This window comes from Atractosteus spatula, chromosome 5, assembly GCF_055471065.1.
Source record: "Atractosteus spatula isolate fAtrSpa1 chromosome 5, fAtrSpa1.hap1, whole genome shotgun sequence".
NCBI lineage: Eukaryota > Metazoa > Chordata > Actinopteri > Semionotiformes > Lepisosteidae > Atractosteus > Atractosteus spatula.
This window is the reverse complement of record NC_142710.1, coordinates 8,267,993-8,285,946: the sequence shown is the minus strand read 5'-3', so window position 1 is coordinate 8,285,946 and position 17,954 is coordinate 8,267,993. Positions and strand designations below refer to the sequence as shown.

Here is a 17,954-nt window from a genome sequence, read left to right as displayed (position 1 = left end):
ATGATGATGATGGTGTCTGTGTGTAATGATGATGTCAGTGTGTGTGGCGACGGTCTGGATGATGATGATGATGAAGATGATGGTGTCTGTGAGTGATGATGATGATGGTGTCTGTGTGTGATGATGATGGAGATGATGATGGTGTCTGTGTGTGATGATGGTGTCTGTGTGTGATGATGATGATGGTGTCTGTGTGTGATGATGATGGAGATGATGATGGTGTCTGTGTGTGATGATGGTGTCTGTGTGTGATGATGATGGAGATGATGATGGTGTCTGTGAGTGATGATGAAGATGACGATGATGATGGTGTCTGTGTGTGATGATGATGGTGTCCGTGTGTGAAGATGATGGTGTCTGTGAGTGATGATGATGATGGTGTCTGGGTGATGATGATGGAGATGATGATTGTGTCTGTGTGATGAAGATGACGATGATGAGGGTGTCTGTGTGTTATGATGATAATGGTGTCTGAGTGTGATGAAGATGACGATGTGATGGTGTCTGTGTGGGATGAAGATGATGACAATGATGATTGTGTCTGTGTGCGATGATGATGATGATTGTCTGTGTGTGATGATGATGATTGTGTCTGTGTGCGATGATGATGATAATGGTATCTGTGTGTGATGAAGATGACGATGTGATGGTGTCTATGTGGGATGATGACACTGACACTGGTGTGTGTGAGGATGATCACTGTGTCCATGACGATGATGAAGATGTCTGTGTGCATGTCGCCAGGCGTGCCGCAGAGGCCCATCATCACGGGGTACCGCGGGCCCGTCGTGGAAGGGGGGACCGTGGAGCTGTCCTGCCAGAGCTCCGGCAGCAAGCCCCCCGCCCGCCTGCGCTGGTTCAAGGGGGCCGAGCAGATCCCAGGTGAGAGGAGCTGCGCCGATCCGCCGGCGAGGGGACCCCATCCCCGAGTCGCTGCTCACCCCCCTGCCTCCCCCCAGGTCGCCCGGACGTGGTGGACCCCGAGGGCAAGACCTTCACCGTGATGAGCAGCATCAACTACACCGTGAGCCGCGAGGACAACGACGCTGTCATCTCCTGCTCCGTGGGGCACGAGTCGCTGCAGACCAGCGACAAGAGCATGGAGCAGAGGATCCAAGTGCTGTGTAAGCCCCTCCAAAGGCGCTATATAGGCTGCATGTGTCCATAGCACTGTTAGGGACACTACCTCCCTGTTCTGGGGCCCTGGGCTCAGTTCCATGCATGGGAGCCCTTCCGTACGGAGTCTGCATGTTCCTCCTGGGTTGCCCACCTCCCAGAAACCCACAGGGTGACCCCAGAAACTGGCCCCACCTGGGGTCGACCCCTGTCGCTGCCGTTCTGGAGTCTCTCGGCCCCATGCCCGGGTGGGGGTTTGGAGGCCAAGGGTAGGAGGGCTCCCCAGAGCGGACGTGGGGAACATCTGGGAGATCGTGGGGGGAACACCGCGCGCGACGCGGGATGGAGGCCGAGTCCGACCGGGGAAACGCAGATTTGCCGGTTCTGAATTCCGGCTCTGGCTTCAGCCTGGCCCGTGGCTTGCGCCCTCCCTCCCCCACTCTTCTTGCTGCTCCGGGGGGCAGCCGGCTGACGTGCTCTCCCTCCTTCCGTCCCGCAGACAAGCCCTCCGTCCGGATCCAGCCGGAGAGCGACCTGCCCAGGGAGGGGGAGAAGTTCTTCCTGCAGTGCGTCGGCCTGGGGAACCCCGAGTAAGTTACCCCGGCTGCGCCCCGCTGTGTGATAGAAATAGTGCTGGAAACAGGACCCCGCCTGCACGGCAGGGTGATCCACTCCTGGTTTTACAGTGTTGGAAACAGAACTCCCCTGCACGGCAGGGTGATCCACTTTCACGTGTTTCTTTGAATTCGATTAAACTCCCTCTCTACAGCATGTTAATCCAATCCAGGTCCTTTTTCGTATTCAATAAATTCAATTTGTGCCAGCGGGGGGAGGGGGGTGAACTCTGAGCTTTGATTGTGTTAGATGACTGTTGTTGTTAATGTTCTGCATCAGAGCTCCTGCAGGGGTGTTTCTCAGGGGTGCATGGAGTGATGCACTGTCTTGTGAGACCCTGTAACCCTTCTGTGGGCAAGACCCCCAGTGACAATTAACAAACCTGTGCAACAGGAACGCAGGAATGCTGGGTCCAGGTTCGAGGAGACAGATGTTACTGTTACTCACAGGAATCATTCCTGATTCATTATGTTTAAAAATACTTAGCAGCATGTCTAGACCACATTCTCCGGAATGCTGTGGGGAATTAGCTGCTGGCCTCAGTCACCCAACCAACTGTCTTGCATCAATCAGTGATTGAAGGCAGCAGATCATTGTCTTGAGCAGCCTGTCAGGTGACTGAGGGCAGCAGCTCGTTCTCTTGTACCAGCCTGTCAGGTGACTGAGGGCAGCAGCTCGTTCTCTTGCACCAGCCTGTCAGGTGACTGAGGGCAGCAGCTCGTTCTCTTGCACCAGCCTGTCAGGTGACTGAGGGCAGCAGCTCGTTCTCTTGCACCAGCTTGCCAGGTGACTGAGGGCAGCAGCTCGTTCTCTTGTACCAGCCTGTCAGGCGACTGAGGGCAGCGGCTCATTGTCTTGAAACCAGCCTGTCAGGCGACTGAGGGCAGCAGCTCGTTCTCTTGTACCAGCCTGTCAGGTGACTGAGGGCAGCAGCTCGTTCTCTTACACCAGCCTGTCAGGTGACTGAGGGCAGCGGCTCATTGTCTTGAAACCAGCCTGTCAGGTGACTGAGGGCAGCGGCTCATTGTCTTGAAACCAGCCTGTCAGGTGACTGAGGGCAGCAGCTCATTCTCTTGCACCAGCCTGTCAGGTGACTGAGGGCAGCGGCTCATTGTCTTGAAACCAGCCTGTCAGGTGACTGAGGGCAGCGGCTCATTGTCTTGAAACCAGCCTGTCAGGTGACTGAGGGCAGCAGCTCGTTCTCTTGTACCAGCCTGTCAGGTGACTGAGGGCAGCGGCTCATTGTCTTGAAACCAGCCTGTCAGGTGACTGAGGGCAGCAGCTCATTGTCTTGAAACCAGCCTGTCAGGTGACTGAGGGCAGCAGCTCGTTCTCTTGCACCAGCCTGTCAGGTGACTGAGGGCAGCAGCTCGTTCTCTTGCACCAGCTTGCCAGGTGACTGAGGGCAGCAGCTCGTTCTCTTGTACCAGCCTGTCAGGCGACTGAGGGCAGCGGCTCATTGTCTTGAAACCAGCCTGTCAGGCGACTGAGGGCAGCAGCTCGTTCTCTTGTACCAGCCTGTCAGGTGACTGAGGGCAGCAGCTCGTTCTCTTGTACCAGCCTGTCAGGTGACTGAGGGCAGCAGCTCGTTCTCTTACACCAGCCTGTCAGGTGACTGAGGGCAGCGGCTCATTGTCTTGAAACCAGCCTGTCAGGTGACTGAGGGCAGCGGCTCATTGTCTTGAAACCAGCCTGTCAGGTGACTGAGGGCAGCAGCTCATTCTCTTGCACCAGCCTGTCAGGTGACTGAGGGCAGCGGCTCATTGTCTTGAAACCAGCCTGTCAGGTGACTGAGGGCAGCGGCTCATTGTCTTGAAACCAGCCTGTCAGGTGACTGAGGGCAGCAGCTCGTTCTCTTGTACCAGCCTGTCAGGTGACTGAGGGCAGCGGCTCATTGTCTTGAAACCAGCCTGTCAGGTGACTGAGGGCAGCAGCTCATTGTCTTGAAACCAGCCTGTCAGGTGACTGAGGGCAGCAGCTCGTTCTCTTGCACCAGCCTGTCAGGCGACTGAGGGCAGCAGCTCGTCCCTGAGAGCATTCTGGGGAATGTGATCCGGACTCACTTCTCTCTCACACCCCCATCCTCCTTCCCTCTCCCCCCCCAGGCCGAGCGCGTTCAAGTGGGAGAGGAAGGAGGGGGAGCTGCCCTTCCTCTCCAAGCAAGATGGCAGCTACCTGTACTTCGAGTCGCTCAACAAGTCTGACAACGGCCTGTACCACTGTGAGGCCGACAACGGGATCGGCAAAGGGGAGGCCGAGTACCAGCTGTCCGTCCTGGGTAAGCGCACCGCATCCCGGTCCCTTCCCTCCCGGAGTCAAGGAGCTCCTCCCAGTCCCCGCCTCCCACCAGCCAGGAAGAGGGAACGCGGCCCTTCTGTGGCGACGGAGAGAGGAGATCGCGATCGGGGGAGGGCTTGGGTCAAGTATCGCACATCTCCAAAGGCTCCCTTTTGTTTCCATAGGGCTGCTGATTATTTACGGCCCACTGCTACGTCTCACTGTTTTGTTTCCATGCCGGGTGACAGACGTTCATGCGTGTTCGTGTGTACTGTACATGCCCGCCTGGCGTCTGGGACAATATATTTCCGTCAGGTGACTGCATAGGCGGCTTGTGCATACGCAGCCGCAGGCGGGATCGCTGGCTGTCCGCGTGGCAGGCCTTGTCCACTTGACAGTCGCGCGGAACGACTCAACCGGGGCAGGGCCGCGCTTGCAGCTGGAAATCCAGGACCATTCCAAAGGGCTCCCGCTGAGGCAGGGCTGCTCCGAGTGCTGGGGTCCCCCATGCGCCGGCACGGTCCGGGGCGAGCCGAGATGCATGGGGGGACGGGGGAGGAGGCTGGCCCCCCGTGGGGGTGGAGAGAGAGAGAGAGGAAGGGGCGCGGGCGCACGCCTCTCCGCGCTGGTTTTGTGTGTTTTTCAGTTCCCGCGCTCTTCTGCGCTGGCTTTGCTTCCGATGTCAATTTTTCTTTCTTCCCGTTTGTTTCTCTTCCTGTTTTTTGCCCTCTGTTTTTTTTGCCCTCCTTCACTCTTTCCCGCACGGCCGACTGTACCCACGCACCCCCTGCCCCCCACTCGCCCGCGCGTTGGCCGTGCCTGGCTGTGCCGCCCCCTGACCCCCCCCCGTCCCTGTCCGCCCTGCCCCTCCTCCTCCTCCTCCTCAGAGCCCCCGCCGCCCGCCCCGCGCTCCACGCTCTCCCCCTTCACAGCCAGCGGCACGCGCCCGCCAGCTCTGCCCACCTCACCGGCAGACAGGCAGCGCCACCCCCCGGGAGACGCAGGTAAAGGAAACAGCCTCCTACTCCTGAGTGACAGGCAAGGCAAGGTGATCCACTCCTGGTTTATCAGTGCTGGAAACAGGACTCCCACTGCGCAGCAGGGTGATCCACTCCTGGTTTATCAGTGCTGGAAACAGGACTCCCACTGCGCAGCAGGGTGATCCACTCCTGGTTTATCAGTGCTGGAAACAGGACTCCCACTGCGCAGCAGGGTGATCCACTCCTGGTTTATCAGTGCTGGAAACAGGACCCCCACTGCGCAGCAGGGTGATCCACTCCTGGTTTACCAAAGCTGGAAACAGGACCCCCACTGCGTGATTCACTCCTGGTTTAACAGTGCTGGAAACAGGATCCCACTTAACAGCAGGCTAATCCACCCCAGGTCTTTCTTTGTATTCAGTAAAACTCCCATTGCACAGCACTCAAATCCATTCCAGGTCTTTTTTTTTTGTGTTCCACCAAACTCCCATTGCACAGCGGTCTAGTCCGCTCCGGGTTTTTCTGTGTTTTCGCTCAAACTCCCAGTGCACAGCTCCATCACATGTCTGACAAACTGCAAGCTCGGTCAGAGCCCCCCCAGTCTCCATTGTGCAGATGTGGAGGCAATACAGGAACCAGACAATAACACTTTTTCACCAAAAGGGTTTCCATAACATTATTCATGCAAACCTGCTACCTACCTGTGACTTTTTTTTAAAGCTTAGCAGTTTGCACTCTCTTTTGCACCTGCTGCAGGCTAATAGCCCAGCTGGGCTAAGACACCTGTGAATGAAGTTCATTAGAAAACACAGGTGTGAAGAGTGTCCAGTTGTGAGGGTTTATTTTTAATCAGACTGAATCAAAAGGCTAAAAAGAGATCCACCCCCCAGACACCTCGTTAAGCACAGAATAAAGACTTTGTAATTAAAAGGGGGAGACGAGCACGGCCTTAACGAGGCGACTGTGTGCTGCAGGAATTCCTGTGCTTGTTAGAGAGCAGCACCGAGGAAGAGCAGGAGTGTGGAGTGTGTGAGTGGAGTGTGAGGGAAACTCAGGGGGGAGAGAGGAGCCAGAATGACCCTGAACACATTCCCATCAGCCTCCGGCTCACCAGGCCGATTACTAAGGTGCTCCTTAATCCCAGGAGGACAGCCGGATGTTTTCCTGCAGCATCTTCCACAACATGGCTGGGGCCGCTTGTTCCACACTCCCACCACCCTTAGTGTAAAGTAAAGACATACTCCTGTCCTGATTGGAGCATCTCATCCAGCTGTTTCTCCGAATGAGCTTGTGTATTTTTAACACCTGGCTGGGCATGGCTGGGGGAGTTTGTTCCACACTCCCACCACCCTTAGTGTAAAGACATACTCCTGTCCTGACTGGAGAATCTCAGCTTGATGTTTCTCCAAATAAGCTTGTGTATTTTTAACGACATGGCCGAGCAGCTTGTTCCATACTCCTACCACCCTTAGTGCCTCCTGTCTTGACATCCAGCTGTATCTTGAGAGAAACCAGGGTCTCGGCTTCAACAACACAGCTGGGCAGCTTGTTCCACACCCCCCCTGCCTTTTGTGTAAAGAAGAGCCTCCTGTCCTGATTGAAGAATCTCATCCAACTGTTTCTCTGAAGAAAGCTAGTGCATTTTCAATAACATGGCTGGGAAGCGTGTTTCACACCCCCACCGCCCTTAGTGTAAAAACATATTCCTGTCCTGAGGCCAGAGTACAGGTCTCAATGACATGGCTGGGCGCCTTGTTCCACACTCCCACCGCCCTTAGTGTAAAGAACAAAACGTTGCCACTGCTTTCATGGGGTGTGTGTGTGTGTGTGTGTGTGTGTGTGGGGGGGGGAGGGTTGGTTCATCGTACGTGATGTTGCGTTGCCTTTTTTATCGCTGTGTTTTCTTTACCATCTCTTCACGCCACCTCCATCCCCACACCCACCCACTGGCGCCATTTCACGCCCTCCTGGCCCCCCGTCACCCTGCACGCACACCGCTCTCCACCCACCTGCACGGGAAGACGCGGACGCAGAAGACCTGCCAGGTACCACGTCCGGCGGCCTGCCCTGTCCCTCCGTCGCCCTCCCTCGCGGGTTCGAGCCCTGTCTGTCCGTCTGTGCGCCTCGTCTCTCCAGCTCCTGGTTGTGTGTGCCCGCGCTCCGAGGGTGCCAGGAGAGAGAGAGAGAGAGAGAGAGAGAGAGAGAGAGAGAGAGAGAGAGAGAGAGAGAGAGAGAGAGAGCTCCCCCTGGTGGCTGGGACAGAGGGGTGCGTGCTGCCCTGGTCCGGGCAGTCCCGGGTGCTGTGATCATCTGGCATGCCCGTACCCCTGGGGTACGACCCAGACCCTGAGCACGTTGTTCCCCACCCCCACCACCCTTTGTGTAAAGACCTGCCTCTAGTTCCCAGTGTTCATTTCCAGCCCAGTTCTTCCAGTGCTTACCCTGGATGGGACAGTGCAGTCTGTGGCAGGTTAAGCAGCGCTGGGGCTCACTGATACAGCTGGATTCCCCCCTGGATGTCCTGTAACCCTTTAAGCTGCATCGGCCCAAGCGTGGCCCCTGTGTGTCTATCTCTCCTGCTGCCCCTCGTGGTGCCGAGAATCCCCCCCTCCCCTGACTCTGTGTCATTTCCCATCCGTTGCGATGTGTGTCTGTGTATGACTGTCAGGCCTCGGCATAAACACACTCCTGCTTTGTTTAAACGTGCGGGTTCGTTCACCCTGCCCCCTGCCCGAGCCGCACTGCGCCCCGGAGTACAGTCGCTCCATTCCCACACTGCTTTGCCTGTCCACGGCCGGCCAGGCGACGTCGGCCAACCTCCGCGCGCCTCGCCTTTCCTCCCTTCCGCCCCCGGCAGGAGAGAGGCGGGGGATGTGGAGTGGTTTCCGATCTGCGGGGGATAGCCAGCTGGTGGAAACCGCGCCACCGGGCAGGCAGGCCTCCTCTCGGCCCGTCCTGTGAGCTTCCAGCTCGCTGGGGGGGAAGGAGGGACGGGGTGTCTGAATTGGCCGCCGGGTTTAAATCGCAGGACGGGAGAGAGAAGCCCTTTCTCACGCTCCTGACAATCGAAAGGAGGGGGGGTCCCCCCACACACGCGGGCCCGAGCAGGGCTGACTGGAGTGTCTCACCCAGATTGTCCTGAGAGAAGCCAGGGTATCGGCTTCAACAACAGGGCTGGGCAGCTTGTTCCACACTCCCACCACCCTCTGTGTAAAGAAGTGCCCCCCCCCCCACCGGCCTTCCAAATTGAAGCATCTCATCCAGCTGTGTCTTGAGAGACGCCAGGGTATTGGCTTCAACAACAGGGCCGGGCAGCCTGTTCCCCACCCCCACCACCCTTTGTATAAAGACCTACCTCTAGTGATCCGCCCTGGGTCTGTTTTTCGTGGTGCACCTGAGTGCCCAAGTTCCCTCGGCCGAAGGAGAGCTGTGGTTGAGGCCACTCCGATGATCAAGGGCACAAAACGCATAGCAGGCAGCTAATAATCACTAGCTTGTTCACTGCCTGCAGAACTTAAGAACGCTAGCAAACGAGAGGAGCCCGTTCAGCCGTTTGGTAATCAGTAGCCAGTTTGCCCCAAGACCTACAGCTGTCTGCCTTAAGAGCACCCAGAGAGTAGGCTTCAGCTACGAGGGATGAGGCAGCTTGTTTCACACTCCCACCACCTTGTGTGTAAAGAAGCGCCTCCTGTCCAGACTGAAGGATCTCATCCAGCTGTGTCTCAGAAGAAGCTAGTATATTTTCAACATTGTGGCCGAGGTAGCTTGTTTCACACTCCCACCACCCTTAGTGTAAAGACAGACTCCTTTCCTAACCGGCGAATCTCGTCCAGATGTTTCTCAGAAGACGCTCGTATATCTTCAACAACATGGCTGGACAGCCTGTCCCACACTCCCACCAGCCTCTGTGTAAAGAGGTGCTTCTGTCCAGACTGGAGGATATCATCCAGGGCTTCAACCTCGTAACTGGCCAGCTTGCTGCACACTCCCACCACCCTTTGTGTACAGTAGTGCCCTCTGTGCTTGGTTCTGAATGTGCTATTTGCCTGCCGTGATGTCCACCCGAGCCAACGGCGTGCTCCATCGATCTCCGCTGTGCAGGAGTTGGCGCAGAACGTGTTCCTCACGCATGCTGTGTACCGGTCCACTAACCTGCGGCGTGCCCTTCTCTCCTCCTGTCAGACCCCACGGCCATGTCCACGTCCTCGGGGATCGACCACGCGGTGATCGGCGGGGTGGTGGCGGTAATCGTCTTCATCCTGCTGTGCCTGCTGATCGTGCTGGGCCGGTACCTCATTCGGCACAAAGGTGAGCGCGGCGCCGGACCCCAGCATACAGGGGGAGAGATCAGCCCCTCCCTACAGGGAGAGATCAGCCCCTCCGCACAGGGAGAGAGAGATCAGTCCCTCCACACAGGGGGAGAGATCAGCCCCTCCGCACAGGGGGAGAGATCAGTCCCTGTGTACAGAGAGAGGGATCAGTCCCTCAGTCCCTGTGTACAGGAGGAGAGATCAACCCCTCTGCACAGGGGGAGAGATCAGTCCCTGTGTACAGGAGGAGAGATCAGCCCTTCCCTACAGGGAGAGAGATCAGCCCCTCTGCACAGGGGGAGAGATCAGTCCCTGTGTACAGGAGGAGAGATCAGCCCCTCCGCACAGGGAGAGAGATCAGTCCCTGTGTATAGGGGGAGAGATCAGCCCCTCCCTACAGGAGTAGAGATCAGTCCCTCCACACAGGGGGAGAGATCAGCCCCTCCGCACAGGGGGAGAGATCAGTCCCTGTGTACAGAGAGAGGGATCAGTCCCTCAGTCCCTGTGTACAGGAGGAGAAATCAGCCCTTCCCTACAGTGAGAGAGATCAGCCCCTCTGCACAGGGGGAGAGATCAGCCCCTCCGCACAGGGGGAGAGATCAGCCCCTGTGTACAGAGAGATGGATCAGTCCCTGTGTACAGGAGAAGAGATCAGTCCTTCCCTACAGGGAGAGAGATCAGCCCCTCCGCACAGGGGGAGAGATCAGCCCCTGTGTACAGAGAGAGGGATCAGTCCCTGTGTACAGGGGGAGAGATCATTCCATCCGTACAGAGAGAGAGAGATCAGCCCGTGTGTACAGGGGGAGAGATCAGCCCCTCCCTACAGGGAGAGAGATCAGCCCCTCTGCACAGGGGGAGAGATCAGTCCATCCGTACAGAGAGAGAGAGAGAGATCAGCCCGTGTGTACAGGGGGAAGATCAGTCCCTCCACACAGGGAGAAAGATCAGCCCCTCCCTACAGGGAGAGAGATCAGCCCCTCTGCACAGGGGGAGAGATCAGTCCCTCTGCACAGAGCTGTGGCCTACTGAGGTCCCCAGTCCCCCTCCTGTGGGGGGTGCTGTGTCTACAGCAGGGGTCTCCAGTCCCCCTCCTGCGGGGTGCGCTGTGTCTACCACGCACCTGCTAGTTTCTGTTCCAGCTGATCTCTCAGTAACACAATTGACTCTTTGATTGATAGGTTAAGCACAGCAATCATTTGAACTGTTTGACTATTTTCAGCTCTTAAACATGGTGGAGATCAGCTTTTCACTGTTGCCTTTCATAAGGCCCAGAGCAGACAAACACTTGCAGATATTCGACTCGAGCAACTTATTAGAGCTCAATTAAGGTTTCAATGAAGCCAGCAGGTGTGTGGGCCTCTGGGTCAAGAACCTTCTTCGGTTGTCGGGGTGCTACGTTCACGAATTGGCTAATCGATGGGAACGGCAGGCCATGGAGTTTGAGACCTGCATGAAACTATTAATTGATCGACTGGCTGGCTGTCCTATTGGTTGATTGTTTGATGTCCTCTATTGTCGGAGTGCTACATTGATTGATTGAGTGATCAGTAGATTGGTTGGCTGATTGATCCATTTCCTCGATTGACAGGAGTGATGAACTGGCTCGTTGACAGAGCTGTGAAACCTGATTGATAAGATTTATTTCCTCCACTGTCAGCATGCCACATTGATTAATTGTCTAGTTAATGGGAGGGAGACAGGCCATGGAGCTGTGAGATTGATTGATTGATTGATTGATTGATTGATTGATTGATTGTCAGAGTGCTGTTTTGATTAACTGGCTAGCTGACAGGGGATAGGACATTGAGCAGTGGGACTTTGTTGATTGATTGATTAATTATTGATTGTCAGAATGCTGTATTGAATAACTGGCTAGCTGACAGGTGTGAGGACATGGAGCAGTGAGATTTTGTTGATTGATTGATTGATTGATTGTCAGAGTGCTGTATTGATTACCTGGCTAGTTGACAGGGGAGAGGACATGGAGCAGTGGGACTTTGTTGTTTGATTGATTGATTGATTAATTGATTGACAGAATGCTATGTTGATTAGCTGGCTAGCTGACAGGCGTGAGGACATGGAGCTGTGGGACTTTGTTGATTGATTGATTGTCGGAATGGTATGTTGGTTAATTGGCTAGTTAACAGGGGAGGCAGGACATGGAACTGTGGGACTTGCTTGCTCACTTGATTGATTGATTGATCGATCGGCTCTGGCAGGCACATACCTGACGCACGAAGCCAAGGGCTCGGACGACGCCCCCGACGCCGACACGGCCATCATCAACGCCGAGGGAGGGCAGTCTGGAGCCGAGGACAAGAAGGAATATTTCATCTAGGGAACGGGAGAGAGCTGACCAGGAGGAGGAGGAGCTCATCCAGAACTTTAAACCACTCTTAACCTAAAAATTAACGACGAAAACAACAACAACAACAAAACAAGGAACTGCAAGACCCACCATCTGGTAAAGAAAAACCAAACTGTTTTCGACATTTGTTTGTCATCAGTCTTATTCTGTGGAAATGTAGGGTGGGAATTTTCCGAGGGCTTGAAACCGCCGCAAGAGGTCCATCTGTCCACCTCCGCTGACCGCTGGGTGGCCTGTCGCCCACTGATGTTTGCTTGCGGCGGCTCCACAGCGTAACACTGACCGCAGCAGATGGAGAAAAATCAATCGGGCCGAGGCCAGAGCACTTCCGTCTATCTCCTGCAGGGGGCGCATGGCCCACTGCTAGAGCGCTTCCATTGACCTCCTGCAGGGGGCGCATGGTTCACTTCTGGTGCGCTTCTGCTGACCTCCTTGCTTGGGGAGGGGGGGGCGACCGGCCCCATGCCGGAGCAGAGGGAGTGGAGGCATGGGAAGGAGCGACGTGGGCGGGGCAGGTTCGGTCGGGGTGGGGCTGGGAGGGGGTGTGGGTACATGGCGAGGGGGGGGGGGAGAGCGGGGACCACAAAATGCTTCCCAGTGCTGATCTGACGCAAACACTTCGTGCTTGAGGGTTCACCACCGGGGGGCGCCCTTGGGTGGGTAGATCCTCTCAATATCAGCCTGCCTGTCTGAAAAACACAGAAGCCCGATCACATCGGATCTCAGAAGCTGAGCTGGGGCTGAGCTGGGGCCAGGGCCTGGGCTATACTGGGGTGGAAATCTGTAAGAGTGACTGGTGGACCAGTAGGGGGCGCTCCACCCTCTAGGCAGGAATGTCTGAACCAGTGCCCCCTGCGTGGTAACTGGTGGCAGACCGCAGTGTCGTCAAACTGAGGTCCCCGCTACTTGGTCCTTAACAGTCCCCTCAGTCACCTGGTACAACAGTTTCTCCTCCCCCTGATCTGCTGTGCAGTGGGGCTGCAGGTGCTGAATGGGCATTGTGCATCTCCCAGAATGCTGTGCATCTCCCCGGTGGGACCACTGATGCAGAACAGCCACTTTGTGCTGCCCTTGTGGGGCTGCACTTCTGTGGTACAGACAGTGGGTCCCTGCCTGTTAACGTAAAGTGCTTTGAGATGGTTAGGGATGCGTGCAGGGAATGGCTGGGACATCTCACATCTCTTCCCATTTCCGGACGAGATGCCATCTGCTGAGCGGCTGTCCCTGGGCCGTGTCGTGCCGTGGCGACACCGCTGCCCGGGAACGTATCCAATCGCAGCCGGACTTCCTTTTCACGGACAGGGAGAGGCACCGAACGAACGGACCGGCCCGTGGACTAGCGCCCCCTGCAGGACGTAGCACTGACTCGCGCCCTGTGCTTCCAGGAGAGGCTCCAGGCTGCAGGTGTAGCAGGTTTCCTGATAAAGGATGGGCTGGGTATTGGCCATTGATTCAATTCTGCCGTTTTCTCCGAACCGGCAGGAGAGTGGAGACGCGGGGTCACAGCAGGCGTGGACGCCCTCCCCCCTCCCCAGCGCATCACTCTGGTTGCGTTCGTGGCTTTACCGTTTCCCGTTATCGTGCCGTCTTCCCACCCCTCCCTTGACCTATACGAACATGTATTTAAACAGTGACACGCCCAAACCGTGCATCGCGTAGCGGGGGGTCAAACACAGCTTCGCTGTCTGCACTGACTTTATTCTGCTGAGGTCTGGTTGTTGTCAACAGCTGTAAATAAGCCTTTCTCTCTCTCTTTCTCTGTCTGTCTCTCCGTCTCGCTCTGTCCACGATCTGCTGCCCAGCGGGCCGCGCTGCTCTCATTACCTGACGGCCCCACAAGGGGGCGCACTACTCCGTCTGGCAGGTGGTACAGGGCTCTTTACTTCTCCAGCTTCTGAACAATAAGGAGAGGCTTTCCCTTCTCCAATTAAGCAATTAAGGAGGTCAATTAAGCATCAATGAATCCAATCAGGCAACTAAGGAATTTGAATAAGCAATTAAAGGCTCAGGTGGGACCTTCGTAACAGCCGTTCTGATCTGCAGAGATGCAGGATCACTTGTATCTCCTCCCGACCGACCGCGTGACGTCTAACCAGCGGCTCCCCGACTGCAGGCCTTCCTCTGGCGGCTCCCGTTCCGGGGTCGTCAAGCAGCTGGACCTGCCGTGCTTCCAGACATCTCCGTCCAGCTCCTGTAGCGTTTCCTTCCTCACAGGGTCTCCAGCCCCGGTCCTGGGGTCCCCAGTCCAGTTAGTCTCACAGGTCACCCCAAATCACAGAGTCTTTAAACCTGGTCCCGGGGAGCCCCAGTCTGGATCATCTTACAGGTCACCACAAATCAGGGGTCTCCAATCTTGCAGGTCTGCAACCTGCAGGTGTGACAGACGGCAGGGAAAGGTCAATGAGATGAGATAAGGCCCATTAACGAGCTCTGACGAAGTCATTCAGGCCTCGGCCACAATGAAAACCAGGCCCGGCTTCAGGTGTCTGGATCTGCAGAAGTGCGGTGTGTCTGATTTACCCACTGGGGGGGGGGCGTCTCAAAACTCAGGTGGTCTTTAATTGCTTAATTGGCTTTGAATAATTGCGAGCCGAACTCTGGCGCGGGAGTGCCCGAAAGGAGACGGGGGGGGAGGGCAAGGAACAGGCGGATGATTTTGAGATGTGTTTGAAGCGCAGACCAAGCACCTTCCCTGTGGCGCGAAGCCACCGCGTCATGGAAACCAGCTGAAAACATCATTTCCAGCCTCCTCCGGCGAGGAAAACCTTTAAAACGCCGGAACAGGGAGTGAAGTTCCCAGAGGAGGGGTAGCGGCAAGGCGAGCGAGTTCTGTTTCGGAAACAAACCGCCGTGTGAGTTAGGGGAGCTAAGAACACAATAACACAACAGTACACACCCGGGTCAAAAACGGAAACTAAGAACACGAGCGAACATATCTGGGTCAAAAGCGGAAACTAAGTACAGAACAGAACTGGGTTGAAAAGGGACTGTTGCTGTAAAATATCGATTTTTTTGTTTGTGTTATCGAATCGCCGGAAGCGGTGGGGACCGCTCGTGTCGCCCGGGCTGGGTGGTTTCGTCTCTCTCGCTGTGACGTCACTCTTCCCGCACGGGTCCTACGGAACGCAAAGCTTGCGAGGGGCTCGTGCCTGACGACACCCCCCCCCCCCCCCCCAAAAAAAACACACACACACACACCTCACGCTACAAAAATCAGGCTCTGCAGTCTTGACGCGCCAGCGGTCGCTCTCTCTCTCTGTCTCTCTTCTAACTGTCGCTCTGTGTTTCACACTATCCTTTACCGCAGTATGTATCGATGAAAAATGCTTGCCTGTTTTTTTATTACTATGTACACTGAAATGCTGAATTAAGATATCACTGTCTGGGGGCAAAAAAAAAGTCAAAACTATGTAAATGCAAATATTTTTATTATGATTAGGGGTCTTATTTAATTCTGTATGTCATGCCAGTATTCTGATCCATTTTGTCTCAGTGTTATGATTGTAATTATAATTAATATTATTATTATTGTTGTTGCTCTCTGGATGAGAGATTTGTGTTGGGGCCAGTGGAGTGGGCGGGCTGCGTCTTCTTTTACATCTGTTTTTTTTTTCTTTTAATTTCACTGTAACCTGTGTGTCTGTACGAGGTGCTCATAACGACGTCGAACCCATTTTCTCTGTGGAGTGTGTTTCTGTGTGTCTGTGGGTCTGCGTGCGCTCTCTCTGGGAACCGGGGTGGCGGGAGAACGCGTGTTCGCGACACCTGGCGCCCCCCACGGACACTTCCCGACTTAAAGACGCGAAAGTGAAACGAGAGAGAGATCGAGTTCACGGAGCGACCTGTCAGGGAGCGAGGAACCGCGGGTACGACGCCAGGTGGCGCTATAGTGCTTGCAAGAGCTCAACTGGAACCCAAATGTGGGGTGTGTGTCCTGTACGTTGTGTTTAGTCACTCATCCCACCGGAGGACAGGACGGCTTCTGACACACACACACACACCTCTCCCGGGAGCTGCAGTGTCTCGCAGGAGAGACAGACAGGCCGCAGGGCTCCCAACTCTAACATCCGGTTCGGCTCCCGTCGTCTCCCGCTCGACCGAACCGACCCTTCCGATGAACTAACAGCCCAAACACCTCTAATGTCCCCCCACCCCCACCCCCAGCTGCTGTTGAGGTCTGGAGGGGCTCTGAGAGGCTAACCCAGTGGGGTGTTTTGGTTTTCGGGGCCCGTCAGTTGAAAAACCCGCGACTTGTTCTTCTTTTCTTCTTTTTTTAGAAGCTGAAAATAAAAACGGGGAGGGAAACGGAGCACGGAGAAAGGGGGGAGAAACGATATTCCTGCTCGTCGTCTCTAGTAGTTTTTTTTTTCAGTGACGCGTCTTCCTCCGACATTTCATATCGCGCGGGGCGCCGCTCCTAGGACTACTGATCGATTGATCTGCTGTTGTGTGTATGTGTTTGTGTTTTTTTTTATTTTCCTTATGTGTTAACAAAAAAAAAGTTCTAGTGTGGGGTTTTCCTGCCGTCACGCGAAACGAGACGGGGGCAGAGCAGGTGTGGACATCTTCAGTCTTGGGGTATCAAGTCTTGGGGGTATCCACCGAGAATGAGAGAGGAGGCTGAACCCGCGCGGTGTTGAGGTGCTGAGCAATTTGCACCCGAAACCAGGCGCAGTTTAAAAAAACAAAATAACACATGACTTGCTGGGAATGTAGAATAGTTTACTTACCATTCGGGTTGCAATAGTGTTTTTGAAGTCGGGGGGTGTCGATGTGAATAAACGGTTTATTTTTATTTTTATTTTTGCGAGTGTCCAGTATTGGCGCCCCACCGGTAGCGTCCTGTTGTCAGGCGTGCGGGGCTGGGGTGTGGATTCGTTCGGGAGAAGAGGCTTCGGTTTTCTTTCTCTTTTTTGTTTTGTTTTGTTTCGTGAATCAGGAAACGCAAGCGGTAGCTGTCTGTTGACGGCGGTCGAGCTGGCAACAGCTCGTCTCCCGGGCCCTGTAACTGCAGACGAGGGCGTCCGGCAATGAAAGACGAAAAATGCGGTTTTCGCTGAAGTTGAATAATTCAAGTCTCCCGCTGGCTTCGAAAGCGACGACTTAGGTCAACCGCCGGCAAAAACAGAGGGACTCCCGCTGTTACTGCCGGAATCAAACTAGACTCCAAACTAGACTCGTCCTCGGAAAACGAGAGAGGAGTTTAAAACGGGGTTGTGGTTTCGTGTATGTGAGCATTTCGACGTGGTTCTGTTTTATATCTATATTGTTTTCTTTGTAAAATATATCTGGTCATGCATTTTTTTTTCAGAATTCTTTAGATTTTATTTTTATCGGTTCATGTGTGCAGAAACAACGGGGGGTGATGATTCATTATTGTTTTGGGCTGTTTTAACAGTTGTTGCAATTTTTTGTTGTTGGGTTTTTTTTTGTGTATCTAAGAAAATAAAACACCCGATGTTAACAAAAGCCATATTGCTTACGAATAAAATAAAAAAAACAAACAAACAAAACGAACAAAAAACGAAACAGAATCGACAGAAAAAAAAAGTCAAAAGTGTTGTTGTCCCATTGTCCGTGTCCGAAGTGCCGGGGAGAAGGAGAGGATGCCGTCTGCCGGAAATACGGGTAAGTGCTGACCCTAGCAACAACACCGTTCTAATACACATAGCAACCAGAGTCCCAGTACAGCGGGCTCCACGGGTCGCCCGAAAATCTAGAGCACGGGTAGACAATCCTGATCCTGGAGGCGGTGGTGTGCCTCTCCAGGCTTTTCCCCCAACGCGGCAACCCAGATTAGCTCCTTATTGGCTTAATGGGACTTAACTGCCAGCAGCCATATCACTCTGCAACTCTCAACAGGCAACCCACTGAAGCTCAGCAGGTGTGAGCCTGGTCAGTACTTGGATAAAGAGACCTCCTGGGAAAAACTAAGGTTGCAGCTGGAAGAGGTGTTAGTGGGGCCAGCAGGGGGTGCTCACCCTGTGATCCACCTGGGTCCTAATGCCCCAGTATAGTGACGGGGACACTATACTGTAAAGAAGGCGCCGTAACTTTGGTTGAGACATAAAACCGAAGTCCTGACTCTCTGTGATAATTAAAAATCCCAGGGCGTCTCTCGAAAAGAGTCGGGGTGTCACCCCGGTGTCCTGGCCAAATTTCCCCCTGGTCTTTACCCATCATGGCCTCCTAATAACCCCCCTCTCTGAACTGGCTTCATCACTCTGCTCTCCTCCCCACTGAGAGCTGCTGTGTGTGAGCAGACTGGAGCTTCATCCAGGTGGGGGG

The 17,954-nt window shown here is 54.8% G+C and overlaps 1 protein-coding gene across 1 annotated transcript in view; it reads left to right on the top strand.

Annotated features, from left to right (window-relative positions):
- The window catches only part of cadm3 (cell adhesion molecule 3), a 53,460-nt gene extending 36,325 nt beyond the window's left edge, over window positions 1-17,135 (top strand). Inside the window, exons 8-14 of the mRNA XM_088915711.1 lie at window positions 745-882; window positions 960-1,124; window positions 1,616-1,706; window positions 3,837-4,009; window positions 7,010-7,033; window positions 9,171-9,296; window positions 11,518-17,135. Of these exons, the coding sequence (XP_088771837.1) occupies window positions 745-882; window positions 960-1,124; window positions 1,616-1,706; window positions 3,837-4,009; window positions 7,010-7,033; window positions 9,171-9,296; window positions 11,518-11,636 (836 nt within the window). The 3' untranslated portion in view covers window positions 11,637-17,135. The remainder of the gene's footprint in view (window positions 1-744; window positions 883-959; window positions 1,125-1,615; window positions 1,707-3,836; window positions 4,010-7,009; window positions 7,034-9,170; window positions 9,297-11,517) is intronic.
- The last annotated feature ends 819 nt before the right edge of the window (window positions 17,136-17,954 follow it).